At 35.5% G+C, this 22,334-nt stretch overlaps 1 protein-coding gene and 2 pseudogenes across 3 annotated transcripts in view; all 3 read left to right on the top strand.

Moving 5' to 3' along the window:
• VPS26A (VPS26, retromer complex component A) overlaps nt 1-21,562 on the top strand; it is a 30,948-nt gene extending 9,386 nt beyond the window's left edge. For 2 of the 3 annotated variants that reach the window (XM_045842340.1, XM_045842339.1), the window contains exons 3-9: nt 5,030-5,105; nt 6,083-6,239; nt 6,817-6,981; nt 11,910-12,016; nt 15,998-16,066; nt 18,112-18,254; nt 19,854-21,562. In XM_045842340.1, the coding sequence (XP_045698296.1) occupies nt 5,030-5,105; nt 6,083-6,239; nt 6,817-6,981; nt 11,910-12,016; nt 15,998-16,066; nt 18,112-18,254; nt 19,854-19,967 (831 nt within the window). In that variant the 3' untranslated portion in view covers nt 19,968-21,562. The remainder of the gene's footprint in view (nt 1-5,029; nt 5,106-6,082; nt 6,240-6,816; nt 6,982-11,909; nt 12,017-15,997; nt 16,067-18,111; nt 18,255-19,853) is intronic. The other variant, XM_045842341.1, reaches the window with a different exon arrangement.
• On the top strand, nt 12,941-13,539 carry LOC123821105 (annotated as a pseudogene).
• LOC123821237 lies at nt 15,450-15,550 on the top strand (annotated as a pseudogene).
• Nucleotides 21,563-22,334: the final 772 nt, after the last annotated feature.

Genomic DNA, 22,334 nt, shown 5'->3' with positions numbered 1-22,334 from the left:
AACATGTTTCATAGCTGAATGAAAATTCTAATATATAATCACGTGATATGTGAATATGCCACATTTCCGTGTTTCATTCATCAGAACATTTGGGTTTTTATTTTTTGGCTCTTATAAATAATGTACTTTCATGAACAAGTTTTGTGTGAATATGTGTTTTCATTTTTCTTGAATGTACACCTAGGAGTCTAACTGCTGGGCCATATGTTTAACTCTTTAACTTTTAGAGGACCTGCCAAACTTTTCAAAGCAGTTGAACTTTACGCTCTCCCCAGCAATGTATGAGGGTTCCAGTTTCTTCCATTCTTGACAATGCTTATGATTGTCTATTTTTTATTATGGCCATCTTGTCAGTATGTGGTGGGGTCTCTATGGTTTTGATTTGCATTTCCCTAATGACTAATTATATTGGGCAGCTTTTTGTTTGCTTATTGCTGTTTGTATATCTTCTTTGGAGAAGAGTCTGTTCCTATTCTTTGATCTTTTTTCATTGAATTATTTGTCTTTTTGTTGTTTTGTGGTATGTATGTATGTATTCAAAATGTGTTTATTGGGATGTTTCCCCACTCAGCCTGATTCAGGTGCCTTTAGTGCTCCTTCCTTCTCTAAGCCTTGCTTTTCCTCCTGTAGGCTGACAGGACAGTGAAGCAATCAACACACAAAACTACTGTTTGTGTATGGCCAAAGATAGTGGTGATTTCATAGCATCCTGGGCATTTCACATCCATGAAGTAGAAATGGGGGTTCTGCACCAGGCACTTCCTGTGTTTCCTCTTTGTCTCTTCTGGAGAGGGGTGAAGGAGATCCTTAGTGAGAGGCTTCTTCTTGTGGGGAGGTCGTCACTGCTGGAAAGGTGTCTTTGTTGTCAAGTTCTTCATATAATTTGGATACAAGTCCTTTATCAGATATGTTTTACAAATGTTTTCTCTTATTCTGTGAGTTGTCTCTTTCTTTTGAAGCACTAAAGTTTTAAATTTTGATGAAATCCAGTTTATTTTTCTTTTGCTGCTTGTGCTTTTGGTGTCACCTAAGAAAGCATTGCCTATCCAAGATAATGAAGATTTACACCTATCTTTCCTTCTAAGACTTTTGTAATTGTAGCTTGTATATTTAGGTTTTTAATCCATTTTGAGTAATATTTGTATATGGTATGAGGTAGGGATCCAACTTTATTCTTTTGTGTGTTGATATTTATTGTTCCATCACTGTTTGTTGAAAAGAATATTCTTTCCACATTGAATTGTCTTGGAACTGTTGTGGCACACACATTTTAGGGTTAAATTTAATTGCTGTTTGTCAGAAATGCTTTGGAGAGTTTTTGAGGCATTTCTTAAGACAATTGGAAATATTTAGATTATCACAAGATAAATTGGGAAATTTTAAAAAGCTACTCAGGTTCTTTTTATCCTTAGAATATTTACTGCTTTTGCTTATGTGACAAGTCTTCCTTGAGTCTAGAACAGTTGGACTGTATTACTGTATCTTTGAGATAGTTTTGCTGACTGTGTGATTAATTATTGAGGTATATATTTTTTTTGAATTGTGAAAACCATCTCTTGGGTCCAGCCATGCCCTTTCAAGAAAGAGAATGAGAAAGATTTATTTTCTTCTCTTTGACAGACTGTTGATAGAATTTTGTGTCAGTGTGGGATGTCTCTTACTGTATCCTAGAACCCCAGGATTCAGGGAGGTGGTAGAGTGGCAGTGGTGATGAGTAAATTGTGTTGAAGTGATGGTACCGGGGCCTAGCCACTTACAGTGAACTCTGCATCTATTCCTTATGGGAAAAGTGAGCAAAGTCTGAGATTATAGAAGTTTAGAATTTAGATCTTCAGGCAACAAATAATTATTGTAGTACCTCATGTCAACATGATATGGACCATATTCTTCCAGCAGCATTTGGGAACTAATCTTGGATAACCACAATCTCCAGCAACAATAATGTACAGATACCCTGCTGTCCACTGTAAATCACCCTATAATTGGCATGTAATATACCGAAATATATTTGTCTTAATACAATGCAGATGAATTTCACCCCTTAAAAGCTTTGAGATTGGCTTGTTAGAGCTGTTTTCATGGCCTTTTAAATATATATATATAGTCTCAAGTTTCTATACTGTAATTACTTATTAATAGCAAAAGGAAAAATAGTAACTTTAAATTGCAACCCTGAAGGGTCACCTTGACCAAGTTGTCAGAGTGAACATCACCAATATTAGAACAAACTGGCATCGTGTGCTTCCTAACAAGATACACTGAGAAGGACACGACTTCTCTTCTGTGGTGTTCTTGCCCAAAATGCATAAGCTGAGTCTAATTGTGATAAAACATCAAACAAACCTAAATTGAGAGACATTCTACAAAGTAACTGACTTGTATTCTTAGAAAATGAAGGCCAAGAATGGCAACAGCTGAGGAATGGACTAGATTAAAGGAGACCAAAGAAAAATAACTATGTAATGTATGATCCTGGATTGGAGTCTCAACAGGAGCAAGAAAGGATATAAAATACATTATTGGAACAATTGATGGAATTGAATATAGATTATGGAATGTTAACTTTCCTAATTTTGATAATTGCAGTATGATTATGTAAGAGAAAGTCCATTTCCTTAGCAGGTACATATGAAGTGTTTAGGGGTATCGGGGCATGGTGTCTCCAGTTATTCTCAGTTGTGAAAATAAGTCATGTATATGTGCATGCACATGTGTGTATATAGAGAAGATGATAATGATATGGAACAAATATAAACACCTGATGGGTTTGAATAAAGGTTATGTGGGATTTCCTTGTGCAGTTTGCAGCTTTTCTCTCAGATTGAAATTACATAATTAAAAGTTACAAAAGTGTGACTGAGTTGGTGTTAAAATTCTGTACCAGTTCACATCATCATTTCATTTATTTTTCTATGCTCTTTTGCAGAATAGCTTTTAAGCCAATATACTTAATTATTCCTTCCTATTCTAGGATTCTTAAGATTCCAGAATAGTTTGAATTAGGCTTAAAAGCAATTATATTTTAATACCAGTGGGAATCAAGGACAATTTCAGCATGTTAGCAATTTGGTGGGAACACAGAACAACTGTGCATTTCTACCTTTTGTGGTTTCAGAGTGTTCTTTTTTTAACTGTAAATTTAAAAAATGTCAGATACAGCCATGTTCAAATAAAGGTACTATTATATTGTTGCCAAATAGGCATTTTTTAAAGTATACTTTTTTTCTATGTGCTTTATTAGTACAGATTAGAGAATAGCTCTAATTACTGTTTGGCATATGAAACAGCTGGGAGTTATGCTTGTTTTATTTGTGGTTTAAACCTGAAATTTAACTTGTTTCTGTGTGTGAAACATTTAAGTATTACCTTTTTTCTTAAGTATTTTTCTGACTTTGAAAGTATTATTTGCCTAATACTTAAAAAAATGAAAAAGACCCTTGAGAACTACAAGGAAGAAAACAAAATTATTCATAATCATACCTTCCAGAATACTCTTAACTGCTATGAAGAGTATTTCTTTTCTGTAGTTGAAAAAATATGTAATTGGCATGATAGTTGTGTACAGTTTGACCATGCTTCTTTCATGTAACATATCATGCACATCTCCCCACATCATTAAAAATTCTTTGACCATATTATTTTAAACTTTAATAATATTTCATTATATGATGTACCACAATTTAATTATTTACTTATTTTTTTGAGATATTAATTTCGAGGGCAAGTAACTAACTCATCCTGGTTACAAATATGGAAGATACAGAAGAGTGATTATTTTAATTTATATAGTTTATAACAGAAGTAATTGGACCTCTTTTTTTTTTTTAATTTTACTTATTTATTTTTAGAGAGGGAAGGGAGGGAGAGAGAGAGAGAGAAACATCAATGTGCAGTTGCTGGGGGTCATGGCCTGCAACCCAGGCATGTACCCTGACTGGGAATCGAATTTGCAACACTTTGGTTCGCAGCCCACGCTCAATCCACTGAGCCACTCCAGCCAGGGCTTTGGACCTCTTTTTTTATTGGTCTTTGATTTCCATGATCTCTTGAGAAGCATTGTTGAAAGAAAAAGCTTTCAACAGTCAAGTTACTAATATTTTTTATAGTAAATCATATGCTTTTTTTGTTTGCTAGCTAATCCTTAAACATTTGGAATGTTTTTTAAAGATTTTATTTTTAGAGAGAGGGGAAGGAGGAGGAAGGAATAGAGGGAGAGAAACATTGAGTACCTGCCTCTCGCACTCACCCAACTGGAAACCTGGCCCACAACCCAGGCATCTGCCCTGACTGGGAGTTGAACCAGTGACCTTTCGGTTGGCAGGTGGGCGTTCAATCCACTGAGCCATACCAGCCAGGGCAGGAATTTTATTTTTAATATGTATGTACTTTACAGATATTTTGTCAAGTTAAAAATTTATGAATTTACAGTTTTCATTTGGCAGATATAAATTCAGGGATTTTGAGATTATGTATTTTGCTTCATAAGTATGTAAGATAAATCATATTCAAAATTTAAAATTTAAATCTTTAAACATTCTGTCTTTAGGATGAGTAGGAGACTCAGGACAAAAATTGCTCTTAAGGTTAGAAATCATAATAATTCAGCCATGGTTACCAAAAGCTGAAAGTGATCTTTTAGATCAGTTCTTAGAATTAGTGATTTACTTTACATTAAAATGCTATTGTAGGATTGTTAAAATATTTGACCAGAAACACATTTGCATAGTTGAAAGTTTTCCCTTTTTGTTTTTTTGATTGAGTCTTTATAGCTCTCCAGCTATAAGAAGGGTTCCTTCCTAGCAAAGCTTTAAGTGTACATGTAGGTAATATGTTCATCAGTGATTGTACATGAGTAGGTTATACGTTCTCTGGTGCTATAAAGGTCATCGTGATCTAGGTATGTGGTGGTGGTGTCTCTAACTTCAAAAATAAATACCTGAAATATTTACACATTGCATTCATCTGGAAGGAATCAATTGATAGGCCCACTCAAAGGATTAACATCTCTTACAATTTCATGTTTTGGCAGGTAAACCTAGCCTTTAAACAACCTGGAAAGAGGCTAGAGCACCAAGGAATTAGAATTGAATTTGTAGGTCAAATTGGTGAGTTGTGAAATAGTATTACTTTTTTTTTCTTTGATAAAGGGTTGGATTAGCACTTAAATAATTGAATTAGAGTTTAGCTATGTGGAAGGGCTTGATTTTGCATAATAAAAGATAATTTATTTTATAAACATTAAATTGTGTTTTAATTGTATATTTAATACAATTAACTCATCCTGCTTTTTATTATTAAAATTAATTACTAAAAATGAAAGGAGTTAACTGACCTTGAAAAATAATTCAGGTAAATTAGTCGACTCACTGAAATTTCCATCCACCTACATTTTTTCACCAGCTTTACTCACATATATGTGTCACCTTCATCTGTCACTTTCTAATTAGTTATGCCATTTGTCTTCCTAACCTAGTATGTACTTGTAGCCACTCACCTGTCACCAGAAACTTCCATGTGAAAAGGAAAGGCATAATTTCTTCTTGACTTAGATAAAATTCTGTACATTTCCATACGTATATTCAGAGATATTTTTTATTTCATGGGAGTTTAACTGTATAAATCTTTTGGTACTGCAGATTCAGAAAATAGAAAATTAGTCTTTATAAAACTGTATACATAGCTAGTTTTAAATCTATCTTTCTAAGTTTTATTGTGCATTCTTAAAGCATCCAACTTGGAATGGGTACATGTTATTTACATGTCTGCTCTACATGAGATTATGCTTGAGGGCCAAATTTTAGTAATTAATTGGTAGTTGATTTTAGTTTTTTTGTGTTATATATAGTTTTATCAAGATAATATATTTGCCTAACTAAAGCAAAAGAATAAAACACTTTTGGCCTTGAGGGGAGAGGGTTCGAGTAATTGCTGGAAATGTCTTTTAAATACAGCTTCATATTGGGCAAACCCTAACTGCATTAAGGAAATGAATTCATTTTTATTTGCTTTGGAGGTAGAAGTTTGGGTTTCAATGAAATGATATTAAATATAATTGGTCTTTTTGCTTTTTTAAAATTTCTAGAACTTTTCAATGACAAGAGTAATACTCACGAATTTGTAAACCTAGTGAAAGAACTAGCCTTACCTGGAGAACTGACCCAGAGCAGAAGTTACGATTTTGAATTTATGCAAGTTGAAAAGCCATATGAATCTTACATCGGTGCCAATGTCCGCTTGAGGTATGAATAAGGTGTAATAGAAAATGTACAGTATCAAAACTAGAAAATGATAGTTATCAGAACTTCTATTATAATTCTGGACTGGAAGACTTATTTTTAAAGAGTTTTAAAAGTTCTGTCAAATGTTTTGTCTGGCTAACAGTGATCTGAGGTAATAAGAGCCTTCTGTCATTACAGATTTAGGGAACCTTGTTATGAGAAGTTTTAATCTTTGTATGAATTGTCCCTTATACTTTATTTGTTGTGTAAATGGAATTACTCTCTGAATCCATTAGTTTCCCAACAGCTCTCATTTATCATTTCCTATGTGGCTAGAGTGGTCTAGAGGGATTTTCTCCAGTAGGCCTGATGATAGCACTCCAAATTCATCTGAAAAGTGTGTACACTAGTCTTGAAATTGAATTCTTTTTTTTTCCATATTAGGAGCATTTATTTAAAATTAGAACTCCTTCATGAAGTAAGTTGATTACAAAAGAGTTCTAGCAATGGGAAAGCTGAGCTAAACAGTCAGTGTGTGGTTTTTTAAAACTCTGAAATTTATCATAGATTTAACTTGATTTTTCCATTAACTTTGTAGGTATTTTCTTAAAGTGACAATAGTAAGAAGACTGACAGACTTGGTAAAAGAATATGATCTTATTGTTCACCAACTTGCTACCTACCCTGATGTTAACAACTCTATTAAGATGGAAGTGGGCATTGAAGATTGTCTACACATAGAATTTGAATATAATAAATCAAAGTAAGTACCTTTCACAAACAGATAACTTAAATATTTGGGGAAAATTAAGAAGTAAGCTTTTCAGGTTTTTGTAAATTGGTCAAAATGAGGGTAGAATTGACATTAACCTGATTTTTTTTTTTTTTTTTACATTTATGGTATTTATTGAAAAACAATCCACCTGTAAGTGTACCCATGCTTTTCAAAGGTCAACTGTATTTTTTAAATACATTTTATTGATTATGCTATTACAGTTGTCCCATTTCCCCTCTTCATTCTCCTTCATCCTGCATACCTTCTCCCACCCACATTCACCCCCTTTAGTTCATGTGCATGTGTCATAAGTTCTTTAGCTTCTACATTGCCCATACTATTCTTGCCCTACCCCTGTCTATTTTCTATCTACCATCTATGCTACTTATTCTTGTACCTTTTCCCCCCTCTCTCCTCCTCCTACTCCCCTGTTGCTAACCCTCCATGTGATCTCCATTTATGTGGTTCTTTGCCTGTTCTAGTTGTTTGCTTAGTTTGCTTTTGTTTTAGGTGTGGTTGTTAATAACTGTGAGTTTGCTGTTGTTTTACATGTTTTTTATCTTCTTTTTCTTAGAGAAGTCCCTTTAACATTTTATATAATAAGGGCTTGCTGATGATGAACTCTTTTAACTTAACCTTATCTGAGAAGCACTTTATCTGCCCTTCCATTCTAAATGAAAGCTTTGCTGGTTAGAGCAATCTTTCATGTAGGTCCTTGCCTTTCATGACTTGGAATACTTCTTTCCAGCCCCTTCTTGCCTATAAGGTCTCTTTTGAGAAATCAGCTGACAGTCTGATGGGAACTCCTTTGTAGGTTACTGTCTCCTTGTCTCTTGTTGCTTCTAGGATCTCTCCTCCATTTTTACCTTGGCTAATGTAATTATGATGTGCCTTGGTGTGTTCCTTCTTGGGTCCAACTTCTTTGGGACTCTCTGAGCTTCCTGGACTTCCTGGAAGTCTATTTCCTTTGCCAGATTGGGGAAGTTCTCCTTTTATTATTTGTTGAAATAAGTTTTCCACTGGTTGCTCTTTCTCTTCTCCTTCTGGTACCCCTATAATTCGGATGTTTAAAGATATCCTAGAGGTTCCTAAGCCTCTCCTCATTTTTTTGAATTCTTGTTTCTTCATTCTTTTCTGTTTGGCTGTTTCTTTCTTCCTTCTGGTCCACTCCATTGATGTGAGACCCAGCTTTCATTCCATCACTATTGGTTCTCTGGGCATTTTTCTTCATTTCACTTATTGTAGTCTTCATTTGTTCATCTAATTTGCGACCAAAATCAACCAATTCTGTGAGCATCCTGATCACCAGTGCTTTGAACTGTGCATCTGATAGGTTGGCTATCTCTCGGTCACTTAAAAAAAGTTCTTGTGGGGCTTTCAACTCTGTTTGAGCCATCTTCCCCCCCCCCCCCCCCCATCCCCGCTTTGGTCTGGTTACACCTGTTAGTATGAGGGGCGGAGCCTTAGGTGTTCAGCAGGGCGGGGCACCCCAGTTGCTGGGTTGTGACATTGTGTGTGGGGGCGGGGTCTGAGAGGGAATAATGGCGCTTGCTCCACTCTCTGTGGGACCTCAGTCCCTTCCGCTGCTTCCCCTGAACAAACTGGGCCCCTCTGGTGCCAATTCCCGTGTGGGTGGGCTTGTGCACAGTGTGGAACTCTCTAAGAACTTCTGTGAGGCTGGGAGTCCCTTCCTGCTCCTCAGTCCCCACAGGTGTCCTCAATCAGTGCCCCAAGGCTCTGTTTCAGTTCTGTGATCCTGGGTTGCGCGCAGTGCCTTGCTTCACAATCGCCGCCTCACTGGGTCTGCCGGTTGCCACCCCTCAGCCGGGGTCCGCCGCTGTGGCGCCCCGGATGCCTCACGAGCCTGGTCCCAACACTCTCGAGACCCACGCCCGGCTGCCTGACTCTGCCCCTCCTACCGGTCTGGATGAACACATCTGTTTTCTTGGTTGTCTGACCTCCATTCAGATCACTTTTCTGTCAGTTTTGGTTGTTATTCTGTTTCTAAATTGTTGTCGTCTCTATTTTGGTTGTGCGAGGAGGCACAGTGTGTCTACCTATGCCTCCATCTTGGCCGGAAATCCGACATTAACCTGATTTAACAGACCAACAGAATCTCTTAGCTGAAAGAAACTTTTAGAAGTTTGTTCTGGCTTGCGACACAGTGCAAGTGTCTTTCATATTCTATACCTGAGAAGTCTCTGCCTGGTCATTTTTTTTTTTTTTGAGCATCTTACCATCTCAGAAAGTAGCCAATCCCTTATGTCCATAAAAATTTACTTTACTGGCCTGACATCACTTTAGCCTGGTTATCTTTTTAAAACTAAATAAAAACACTTTTTTTTTCCTGACAAACAATACATTTTCATTATTAAAAATTTTGATAATGTGCCCTGGCTGGTGTAGCTCAGTGGATTGAGCACAGGCTGCAAACCAAAGGGTCGCCAGTTAGAGTCCCAGTCAGGGCACATGCATGGATTGCAGGCCAGGTCCCCAGTGGGGGCCATGTGAGAGTCAACCACACATTGATACTTCACTCTCTCTTTTTCCCCTCCCTTCCCCTCTGTCTAAAAATAAATAAAATCTTTAAAAAAATTCCTATTGAAAAAAATTTTTTGATAATGTGGGAGAGTAAAAGGACGTAAATATATCACATACTTTCACCTTTATCATTTAACAATATATTCTTTTTTTAAAAAAATATTTTATTTTTAGAGAGAGGGGAAGGGAGGGAGAAAAAGAGGGAGAGAAACATCAGTGTGTGGTTGTCTCTTGAGCACTTCCCCACTGGGGACTTGGCCTGCAACCCAGGCATGTGTCCTGACAGGGAATCGAACCAGCAACACTTGGGTTTGCAGGCTGGTGCATAATTCACTGAGCCACACCATCCAGGGAATATATTTTCTTACATATCTTTCCATATGGGAGAGGGAGGTATGTATTTTTGTATATGTTGTGCTTTTACAGAAATGAGCTCGCCTTTGTTTAGTTTAATTTTAACTTTATTATGGAAAATTTCAAACATGTTCTAAAGTATATGAATATTATAATGAATCCTCATATACCCATTGCCTAGCTCCAGATTCGTTTTGTCTATATTTGGCCTTACATTCCCCACAGATAATATAGCAGCAAATTCCACACATAAAATATCATTTACAAAAAATTATGTATCATTTTTAATATGACTGTACTGTTATATCTAAAAATATTAATAATTCCTTAATATCTTCACATATCCAGTTAATGTTCACATTTCCCTATATTGTTTCATACATAGTTTGTTCAAATCCGTATTCAGACAAGATTTGTTCAGATTCACTGCATCCAAACACATTGCATTAGGTTGATTCTTAAATCTCATTTATAGGTTTTTCCTGCTATTTTTTTATTAAAGTTTATTTGTTGAAGAAATGGATGTATACACGCTGTTATCTCCTTCCTGTGCACTCTTCTGTTATATATGACTTTTATTAGTTGTCACTCCCTAGTTTATATCACTGAAAATGTGAAATGTCCATTTAGTTTTTTCCATAAAATAAGAGACATGTTTTTCATTTTCATCAATAATTTTATTGATTTGGATATTTTGAGTATGTAAGCTCTCTCCTGCTATTGGCTTCTAGTGGTTAGAGGCCAGGGTGCTGCTAAACATTTTCCAATGCATAAGACAGCCCCTTATGTCTTTGCATAAGACAGCCAAGAATTATTTGGCTAAAATGTCAGTATTCCCAAGAAACTTGCAAACCACTTTTGACATGATTGATCAGTTACAGCACCTTTTTTGTGTGTGTGTGATTCAGTTGCATTTTCACCTTTCTTGAAATAATAAAGCGTAATAGGCCAAAAATGTTGCTTATCTTCTATCTTCAGTATTAAAATGGCTGCACAAACATTGATCAATTTTGATAAGTGTGTTTTGACATGCATGCTAATTTGACAGCGGTCACAATACAATCTAACAAAATTGTTTTGAACTAAGTTAAAGACAACTAAGCACTACTAGAGCCATCGTATGGAAAAAATGAAATGTACTTTTCTACTAACCCTATATATTGTGATAAAATTATCAGATGGTTTAGGGCTTAAAAACTTGAAACTGGGAACCTCCCTTCAGATGACATAACTGCATCAGTCAATTCCTGGGATATTATTCTGAGATCCAAACCTGGGAAGAAGGCTTAAAAAGCCTTCTGGGTATTGTGGGAATTCCCAGTTTTATTACCATTTCAAGTTACTTGGTAAAGGTCTTTGATTATTAGGTATTACAGCAACAAACTCAACTAGGAAGTCTCTCTTTGAGTCCAAGTGATTTGTTAGCTACACTATTCTAGCATTTGGAGTTATGATACTAAACTCTTGTGTACAGTTTTTATTGTTCGGAAACAATTTCATACACCAAATGAAATTTCAAACATAAGAATCTTAACTTTCTCTGCTTACGTTCTTTGGAAACTAAGTTAACCCCTGAGTAAGGACTAACAATCAGGCTGTTTTCCTTCTTAGGTGTATTGATACTCAGGTAAAAGTTTGATTCCTTATTTTTATAGTACAGTCATTCACTGTAGAACGACATTTCATTCAACAACATACCACATAGACAAAAGTGATATAACATAAGCCTCAGTGTATAGTAGGCTATACTATCTAGGTTTGTGTAAGTGTACCCTATGATGTTCACACAACAACAAGATTGTCAGTGATGCCCTTCTTAGAATGTATCCCCATCATTAAGTGGTGCATACCGTAAATTGATTAATACGTTTTGAGAAAGAGGAACATAAACAACATGAATAATTATTTTGACTATTAAATAGTTACTAATCTAAAGATGTTCAATAAAGCCTTTAGGCATATTTCACTCTTTTTTTTTTTTTTTAACTATTTAGTAAGTAAGATATATTCTTTTCCCAAAGGTATCATTTAAAGGATGTGATTGTTGGAAAGATTTACTTCTTATTAGTAAGGATAAAAATCCAACATATGGAGTTACAACTGATCAAAAAAGAGATCACAGGCATTGGTAAGTTGAAACAGTATTTGAATGAAAATTACTGTTTTAGTTGAAATTTTAAAATATTATTTAAACATAAATATTCACATTGGGTACTAACTTTGGTACTTAATATTGTTGGCAGTAAGTTACTCATTTATGTATTTAAAAAAATTGATTTTTGAATACAATAGTTCCCATATATCCATGGAAGATACATTTTAAGACCCAGAGGGGATGCCCGAAACTATGGATAATATTGAACTCTGTATATACTTTGTTTTTTTTCTATATATACAAACCTATGGTAAAGTTTAATTTATAAATTAGGCACAGTAAGAGATTAACAATAATAGTAAAATAAAACAGTTAAAGAGCATACTATAATAAAAGTTATGTGAATGTGGTCTCATTCTCTTTCAAAATATCTTTAAGAAAGATTTTATTTATTTATTTTAGAGGGGAAGGGAGAAAGGGAGAGAAACATCAGTGTGTGATTGTCCCCCTACTGGGGACCTGGCCTGCAACCCAGGCATGTGCCCTGACTGGGAATCAAACCCGTGATCCTTTGGTTCCCAAGTCAGCACTCAATCTACTGAGACACACCAGCCAGGGCCTCTTTCAAAATATCTTATCGTACTGTGCTCATCCTTCTTTTGATCATATGAGATAATACAATGCCTATGTGATGAGATGAAGTGAGGTGAATGATGTAAGGTTACTTGAACACAAGCCCTGTGACACCATGACAGTGGATATGATAACTGAGATGGCTACTACATGAGGGACAGCTTACACAGCATGGATACACTGGACAAAAGGATGATTTACACTCTAGACAGAATGGAGCAGGTTGGCACGATACTCAGAAGAGCAAGCAATTTAAAACTTATGAATTGTTTATTTCTGGAATTTTTCAGTTAATATTTTTGGATCATGGTTGACAGCAGGTAATTGAAACAACAGATAAGGGGTGAGAACTATAGGTAATAAATTCACATGATTCAGAAATAAATATAAGGGACTATGCAGTAAAAGTCGTCCTATTTCTGTATTCCAGCTCACAGGTAATATGATTATAAGTTTAAAAATCCTTCTAGACTTCCTTTTTATCTGATATCTTATTGAGGCAGCTGCCCTTTGACCCTATGGATGACAAGAAGAAAGATGTCAGAAAGTCTGCCAAGAAAGACAAAGACCCAGTGAATAAATCTGAGGGCACAGCCAAAAAGAAGAAATGGTCCAAAGGCAAAATTTGGGAGAAGCTCAGTAACCGAGTCTTTGACAGAGCAGCATATGACAAACTCTGTAAGGGAGTTCTTAACTATAATGGAACTTCCAGCTCCTTATAACCCTGGCTGCTGTCTCTGAGACACGAAGATCTGTGGCTCCTTGGCCAGGGCAGCCCTTCAGGAGCTCCTTAGTAAAGGACTTATTCAACTAGTTTCAAAGCACAGAGGTCAAGGAATTTACACTAGAAACACCAAAGGTGGGGAGTCCCAGCTGCTGGTGAAGATGCAGGAACAAAAGGTCCCACAAGCTGTACATTTTGAAAAAGGAAACTTTGTTAAATAAAAAACCTAGAGATTTATGCACATAGGCCCAAGTATCTCTAGTTAAATGGTTCCCTACAGTACAAACGTGCTTCTTCACTTATATCTTACAGATCTTTTCATATCAATATGTAAGAATGAACACTTCATCTTTTTTTATAGTACTCCATTTGGTGTATGTAGTAGAATTTAATCACTCTTATATTGGTGGACATACAGGTTGTTTCCAGTCTTTTGTTATTAAAAAAAAAGCTTCAGTTAATAATGTCATTTTGGCCCTGGCTGGTGTGGCTCAGTGGACTGAGTGCTGGCCTGTGAACCAAAGGGTCATCGGTTCTGTTCCCAGTCGGGGCACATGCCTGGGATGAGGGCCAGGTCCCCAGTGAGGGACAAGCGAGAGGCAACCACACATTGATGTTGCTCTTCCTCTTTTCCCCTTTCTAAAAATAAATAGATAAATTTTTTTAAAATGTCATTTTTGCCCGTGTTTGTATATATGAAGGATAAGTGGAATTGCTGTTGCAAAGGGTATCTTCATTTTTAATTTTGATACATAATACCAGTTTGTCCTCTTTAGGGTTTGTAACAGTTTGCACCTACCAGCAATGAACATGGAGGAGTGCCTCTTTTTCCCTCTGTTCTCACCAGCACAAGGTCATAAAACTTTTAGCTGATCTGTTGGGTAGAAGGAAGAAGTTCCCCCATTTACTTGGAATATAGTTTTTCATTCTGAGTGAGAGTGAGCATCTTTTCATGTGTGTAAAAGCTATTTACATTTCTTTTCTATAAATTGCCTATCCATATCCTTTGCTTCACCTCTATTGGATTATTAGACTTTTTTATTTATAGAAACTAGATATCAGGGAAATCAATTCCTTTTTCTGTTAACAGCAAAAAATAATTTTTTTCTCCAAGATTGTCTTGCTATGGTGGTTTATGCCACATAGAAGTTCTTGATATTTATGTAGTCATTTATTAGTTTTTCCTTTCTGGACTCTGGGTTTTGTGCTAGAATTAGAAAGTCCTTTTTCACACTGAGAATCTAAGAATAATTTTCTTTGCTTGATTCTACTAAAATAATACATTATAGTTTGGGAATTTTGTTTAAACCATTTTGAATTTGTCCTGATGTAAGATAAAAGTTATGGATCTAACCATACTCCTTCCAGATGGCTGACTAGTTACCTACAAATCATTTATTGGTTCATAAACTGCCTTTAAAAAAAATCCTTCCCAAGGATGTGTTTATTGATTTTAGGGAGGGGTGGGAGGAGAGAGAGAAAGAGAAACATTGATCAGTTACCCCTGTACATGTCCTGACCAGGGATTGAACCTGCAACCTAGGTATGTGCCCTGACTGGGAGTTGAACCCGCAACCTTATGCTATATGGGATGATGCTCCAGCCAACTGAACGACCCCGCCAGGGCCATAAACTGCTTTTTAATTTTAATTAGTATGTAGGTTTAGTTTGTCCTTTAACTTTGTTTTTTTTGTTGTTTTTTTTGTTTGTTTGTTTTTTTGCTGAAAATAATTTCAGGCAACACTTTTTAAGAACTTATACTGGTAGAAATTATTTAAGAACTCATATTAGAAATTATTACTACCAATTGGTAGTAATAATTACAAACATCTGTGATTTCTTAATCTCCATATTTCACCTGCTAATAAATGTTTAAGTGATACAAAGACATTAAAAACAAACTCAGGTTTCCATTTAATTGTCTATTGAAATATTTTTCTGAGTATAAAAATTATTATAGAAAATTTTAAATAAAAAAATAACCTGTACTTATAATCCAGAATAGACTTCAGTCTTTGCATGTTGTTTATTTTACAACATTGGGGTCATTACTGTATGTTTTGGTATACTTTTTTACTTACCACATCATTGACTTTTTAAAAATGTCTGGTACTTCGGCAGCACATACACTAAAATTAGAATGATACAGAGAAGATTAGCATGGCCTCAGTGAAAAGATAACACACGTTTGTGAAGCATTCCATATTATTTACCCAATAAATAAATAAATAAAATGTCTGATTCCAATACTTTTTAGAAGGTGAATCCACAAATTTGAAAAAACTATATGTCAATCAAATATATAGTTTATGTTAAAGTTAACTTTAACTCCAGGGGAAGACAGTTTGGGTGTTGCAGAGGAAACTAAGAAGTCAGTTGTTGGTTCCGCTGTGTATTGCTAGTTTTCAATTTGGAAACTATAGAAGGAACTCTGAAGAAGATTCTCTCATTTATAATCTTTGGGAGGAAGGGAGTGAAACATTCAGTGAGTGTTATGTCTAGATCATGAAATAAAAAAACAATGATCAACATTTTCACAAAATGGAAAGATAAACTAGTACTAAAATAATGTAGTAGGAAAACAGGGAAAAAGTATTAAGACTGGGCACTATATTCTGGAAATATTTAAATTAATGTCATTTACATTGTTGCACTAGGACCCAGTACCACAACAGAAACAGAAACAATTGCTAAATATGAAATAATGGATGGTGCACCGGTCAAAGGTAACACACTTTTCATTTGTTTCTTTTGTAATATAGATAGTGCAAACAGCAGTGTTCATGGCAGCTTGTCTGAAAGTATTTATGCAGTGTGAGAATATTTGTGAATCCTTAAATAGTTCCTGTGATAGATGGTTTTAAAGATCATCTTTGTATATATACTGAAAAGACTGTAATAGTATTTCCTAGTCTGAAATAAGGTTTGACTTTTTTACTCAGTTTGAATTTAGAAGATATGTGTATCTCCTCTCTCGTTCTGAATTTATAATATTTTGATTGTCTTCTGTTACAGTTTATCTCTATAAATCTTTTTTATCCTTGCTGAATATAAGATGCAGTATAGGGTAGCATTAATGTTTGTGAGATTCTAGAGCCCTTATAGCCCCCAAGAAACTAAGCAGTTCCATTACTAGATAATCTTCAGTGTGTAGTGAAGCCAATATTTGTCATTTTAAATTTATGTCTTTGTCTTTTTGTTACTGTTAGTAATTACTTCAAAAAGTAGCTATCATTTTGAGTACGAGTTACTCTCAGGTGCTCTAAACCTCTGTACTACCCTTTAAGTTAGGTGGTGGTATCCCTTATTTTACAAATGAAACCAAGATGCAAACAGGTTAAAAAACCTGTTAAAGGAGATAGTGTAGGGGAGGCAGAATTTTACTTTTATCCATCTTAGGTTTCACCTGGGACTGTTTAAGAAAAAGATTAAGAGGAGAACAGTTTCATTAGTGCATGCAGTGCACATTGTACAGGAGTAAACCTCAATAAAAAATGTAAGTCGAAACCATGGCTTAGAATTTCAGCTTATATAGAATCTTCAAAAGAACAATAAATTTGGAGAGAAATGACTAAACAGAAAAAAGTGTTAGCCTTCTAAGGGTGGCAAACTGGGGAAGTAAACACATGGGAGGGAACTAACAGAATGTTTGTTTGCAGATTCCTCTGGTGCCATCCCTGGGCTAGTTTCTCTCCAGTAAAAGGAGAATTTATGTCCTGTCTTAAGATAGAAAAAGAAAAGGGCCAGCCTTTTCTGCTTTTGATGCTCCTTAACTGCCTTTTTTAGCTCAAAATAATTTTTATATCTGAGGCATATTTTGTAATGACATATTCTGATTTCCTTCAATAGCTAATGTTGCACAGTTTGAGTTTGAGCCCAGGCCTTTCTGACTCCAAAATCCCTGTGTGTATACTCTTAAGTTAGACAGTATTACTTTGTAAAATTCCAGCAGCCGTAACTTTTTATGTAAAGTGATGAGTTGTGTATCTCAGGAAATAGATATGCACAAAAAAAGTATTACATAAAAAGATTCCAGATGGAATATACAAATAATTACCCTCAGGAAAACAGAAGGTATGAGAATCTGAGTAACAATTTTTTGGTAATAAAAGAATGTCATCATTCTGAACATGTTTGTTGTTTTGAATGAATTAGTAGTAAGTATTCAAGAACTTACATGGTTAGAAATTATGGTCAACTTCATAAAAGTAGAAAATAATAAAACTACTAAAGAAGCACTTATATACTGGCAGTGTTCTAAGCTTTTTTCATCTAGTGTTAACCTATACAGTCTTTACAAATTCTCTACAAGAAAGGTGTTGTGTTATTGGTATTCTCCATTTTACAGATGAGGAACTTGAAAAATTGTCAAGTGATGTGGTCAAGATCACACAGCCAGTAACGAGAGCTGGATTAGAATCCAGGCATTCTGGCTCTAGAACGGTGGTTCTTATCTAGGGGCAGTTTGGGGCCCCCACTCACTCTCTCCCCTGACATTTGGCAATGCCTGGAGACATTTTTGATTGTCACACTCGAGGAATGCTACTGGCATATAGTGGGTAGAGGCCAGAGATGATGCTAAACCTCTTATAGTATGTAGGACTGTACCCACAACAAAGAATTAATAGTGCCAAGGCTGAGAAACCCTGGTGTAAGGTTTTAGTTATGCTGCCCGCTCATGAGGAACTGAAGCACTAGTGTCTTCTCTATAATGATTAGTGACTATATTTAATAATCTTTTAGAATTCAATGGAAATTGCTTTTCTTTCAGGTGAATCAATTCCAATAAGACTATTTTTAGCAGGATATGACCCAACTCCAACAATGAGAGATGTGAACAAAAAATTTTCAGTAAGGTACTTTTTGAACCTAGTCCTTGTTGACGAAGAAGACAGAAGGTACTTCAAGCAGCAGGTATGGTGTCACTCAGGCTGGTCTTTTGTTCAATGAAAGTTCTGAAAATACCTGAACAAACTCATTTTTCTTAGCTTTATTGTACTGAACAAGGGGGTTACTAATAAGCAAAAACACTGAGATACTATGATAAGGAAGTAGGTGTGAATGGAGTTGTGTGGTGATAGATCTCTTCCCAGTCATTCTGCAAGACTCCAGAATGGGCTTCAGTTTAGCATGGTTTTCATTTTTCTCTTAAACGCTTTTTTATAAAAATAATACCTGCTGTTTAAAAAAAAAAAAAGGAAAAAGAAAAAGAAATCAGGCAATGAACAAATTGAAGTAAAGGTCATCAAAAATCCCACCCTTGTTGTGACTGATTTTCCAGACAACATTGTGTGTGTTTCTAGGTCACATAATGCATGTTGTTCTTTACTTTTTCACTCAATAGTGTCTTGAATATCTTTTCTTTATCATCAACAAATATAAATTTCCATTAACACTTTTTTAATGACTAAATTAACTTGATGGATTTGGGAGTCTTCCTTTTTTCCTTATTGATTCTATTATAAATGTCCATGAGATGACCCAAATTTCATACTTTCTTACATAAAATGTTTATTCTAAAATTTGTTCTCATTTTGAAAACAAAGCCTTTGGTGAATTTTGAGTGAAGATTGTTATTAGAATGGTGGGGCTTTTTGTTTGTTTTTTTCCCTCCATATTCTAAACCAGATTAATAGGTATTTGAATGTCAGTTGAGTGTTCAAATCAATCACGTATTGTGGCCTTATTGGATAAGTATATTGCTTCCCATGGACATTCATTTGGATGTTTTAAATTCTGATAAGTTGGTTAAAAAAAAAAAACCTGTCATGACTTGAGGGAGCAAATAATTTGGGAATTCAGAAGAGATCTCAGGATAGATTAGGGTCAAATTTAGATAGGCTGAGGAATAGTGTGTTAAAGAATGCATATATAGGGGAAGATTTAGGGCAAGCTTATTTGGAGTGTGTTGGAGGTAGGGTAACTCAGTTTGGCTGGTGGACACGTGGGGATTCTAGGGATGGAAGGAAGTGATATTGGTACATTGGATAATGGCTTTGGAGCTCCCTGAATGCCTGCTTGGAGGTTATCCTGTAGGCATCGGAGAACTGTTGAAGAGCAGTCAGGCAGTGTTTTAGATTAGATCTAATCAGTCCTTCCTAGAGATAGGAAGGATGGATAAGAAAGGGCCTCAGGCAAGCAAGGCAGTCATGTACAGGAAGATAATTTAATATCTAAGATTGAAGTGACAAGGGCTTGAACTTGGATAAGAGTAGTGGAACAGCAAACTAAAGGACACATTTAGTGTTTAAATCAATAATAGCTAGAATGTTTGTGCCAGATTGGGTTGGTGGTGGTGGCTGTGTGCATGGGAGCTGGTGGAGGGAAGCAGAGTGGGCAGAAAGGGCATTCCAGGATTACACTTGGAAGACAGTGGGTCGGGCAGGGCTTTTAGTAGGGAAGAATTTCATTTTGGTTAAAATTGAAGTGGTGGTATTTTCAGTGTGAAAATTTAAGGTGTAAATAATATAAGAACATTAATTTTTGATATCTTGCTTCTTTGTTTTTAACTAGGAGATCATTTTATGGAGAAAAGCTCCTGAAAAACTGAGGAAACAAAGAACAAACTTTCACCAGCGATTTGAATCACCAGAATCACAGGCATCTGCTGAACAGCCTGAAATGTGAACTGAATAGGAGAAAGAAAGAAAAACAAAAAAACTCTTATAACCATTGACATTAAGTTTGGCAGGTTAAAGATGGTTGCCGCATGTAGGGGGGGAAACACCAGAAGTCCATGTATAATAGCCTTCCTTTATCTTATAGTGCTGCATTTATTTTATGATATAACTAAATATTCTTCATGTACATACATTTAAAAAAGTGCTTTCTTTGAAACACTGGAACTTTAAGCGGCTGTTTTTTGTTTTTTTTTTTTTTTTTACTGCACACTTTGATGATAAGCACTCATGCATCAGTACAAACATTTTCATATGAGTAGGCTGGTATCTGTAATTTTGCTTTCTTTCTGCATAATGTTGATTATAAATCCATTTCTCATGCTAGTGATTACCTCTTATTCTCTACATGCAAAATTATTTTGTGTTCAAATAAAATTAGAAAACCTGAGTGGCCCTTACATCCCACAGAGATTTAAAATATGGCATCTCAGTATTTTTGTATATTACATTTTATGTTTTTACAAATGTATTGAGAAATGCATATGGAATGTTTCATTGTAGGTTCTTCTGGTCTACCATTCCATAGCTTCCTGAATTTTATTCTCTTTGTAACCTTTTGTGGTAAGAATATTAATTTTTTCCCCAAGGGGTTATGCGGCATGTCATTGCAGCCTTTAAAATTTTTTTTTATTTTTTATTGGCCATGTTAAGTAACTATTTGGCTACTACTATCCAGCAGATCCATTGTATTTTCTGCAATGTGGAGTTGACTCCATGTTAGCATTTTAGAATTTGTCAAAACCACATAATTTTCCCATTAATACTTTGAAATTATTTTTAATTTAAGGAATCTTTTTACTACATACAAGCAAATATAATTTTTTTCACAAAGACTCTCTTTCCTTTTCAGGGGAGAGTAAGGAGATGGGGGCGGTTGAGGTGGACCTGTTAATAAGCATGTAGTTATCCAGATCTGGACAATATCATGTTTGTTAAATTGGAACTCTGGCTTGTTCAAACTGAAATTTAAATTTAACCCATTCTGTTTAAATTTTAATACTAAATTCAAGTCATTTGTTCAAAGTATGAAAAAAGAAGGCTACAGTCATGAGCGGAAGGTCTGATCTCAAATACACTAAGTGTGGGGTGTAGGAACTAAAACGCGAAGCCTGTTGTGTGAAACTACTTTCACTTATGGTCAATTGGTTTTTGTACCAATATTTTTATACACTTCAGTGCAAGTCTTGTCAGTTAACCTTACTTTATGAGTAAGCTAAGTAACCCAAATTACATTTCTTTAAACTTATTTTACTACTATGGCACTTTGATAAAGTGGTCAGTAACCAACTTCTTTACTGACAAAAGGTTCCATGTACCATGTGCTGGAGCATCTGTTTTACATGTAGTTATCCATGAATGGTAATGTTTTCCTTTCATGTAAGTGCCTGTTCAGAGTTTCAAAACTTAAAAATGCCAAATATTTTCATGGTCACCTGCATGTAGTAATCTAGAAAACATTCAAAGGAAATTTGAAAACCAATTGTATTCATCCAGCCTCAAATTGTGAGACCATGATGTATAATAAAGAATTTGAGAGATAAACACATGTCTCTATGGTCAATTAATATTTGACAAAGGGGGTATGAGCATACAATGGAGTAAAAACAGTCTCTTCCGTAGTGGTGTTGGGAGAATTGGACTGGTCCATGCAACAAAATGAACCTAGACCAACAACTTATGCCATATACTGGAATAAACTCAAAATGGATAAAATAAGTCACGATACCATAAGAGTCCTAGAGTGGAACTTAGGTGACTAAGAACTTCGGAAAACATAGGCGGTAAAAATTCACACATCTCACGTAAAAGTATTTTTGCTGATATATCTCCTAGAGCAAGGGAAATGGAAAAATAAACAAGTGGGACTACATCAAATTAAAAAGCTTCCGCACAGCTAAAGAAACTATTTAAAAAAAACTGACCATATGGGCAAGCATATTTGCCAATGATATGTTGGACAAGGGTTTGATCTCCAAAGTATATAACAACTCAACACCAGGAAGACAGTCCAATTAGAAAATAGGCAAAGGACTTGAACAGACACTTTTCCAAGGACATAGACCCATAAACATACGAAAAGATGCTCAACATCACTAGGTGTCAGATGCAAATTAAAACCACAATGAAACACCACACCAGTCAGAGTGGCTATCAATAAACAAGTGCTGGTGGGGATGTGGAGAAAAGGGAACCCTAGTGCACTGCTGGTGGCAATGCAGACTGGTGCAACCACTGTGAAAAACGAATTTTTGACCCTGTGATTCCACTGCTGGGAATATACCCTAAGAATCCTGAAACACCAATTCAAAAGAAT

Source organism: Phyllostomus hastatus, unplaced genomic scaffold, assembly GCF_019186645.2.
Source record: "Phyllostomus hastatus isolate PE091 unplaced genomic scaffold, TTU_PhHast_1.1 phas_contig_38, whole genome shotgun sequence".
In the NCBI taxonomy this organism is placed as follows: domain Eukaryota; kingdom Metazoa; phylum Chordata; class Mammalia; order Chiroptera; family Phyllostomidae; genus Phyllostomus; species Phyllostomus hastatus.
Note: the sequence above shows the minus strand (reverse complement) of the source record. Positions and strands in the feature narration are given on the sequence as shown.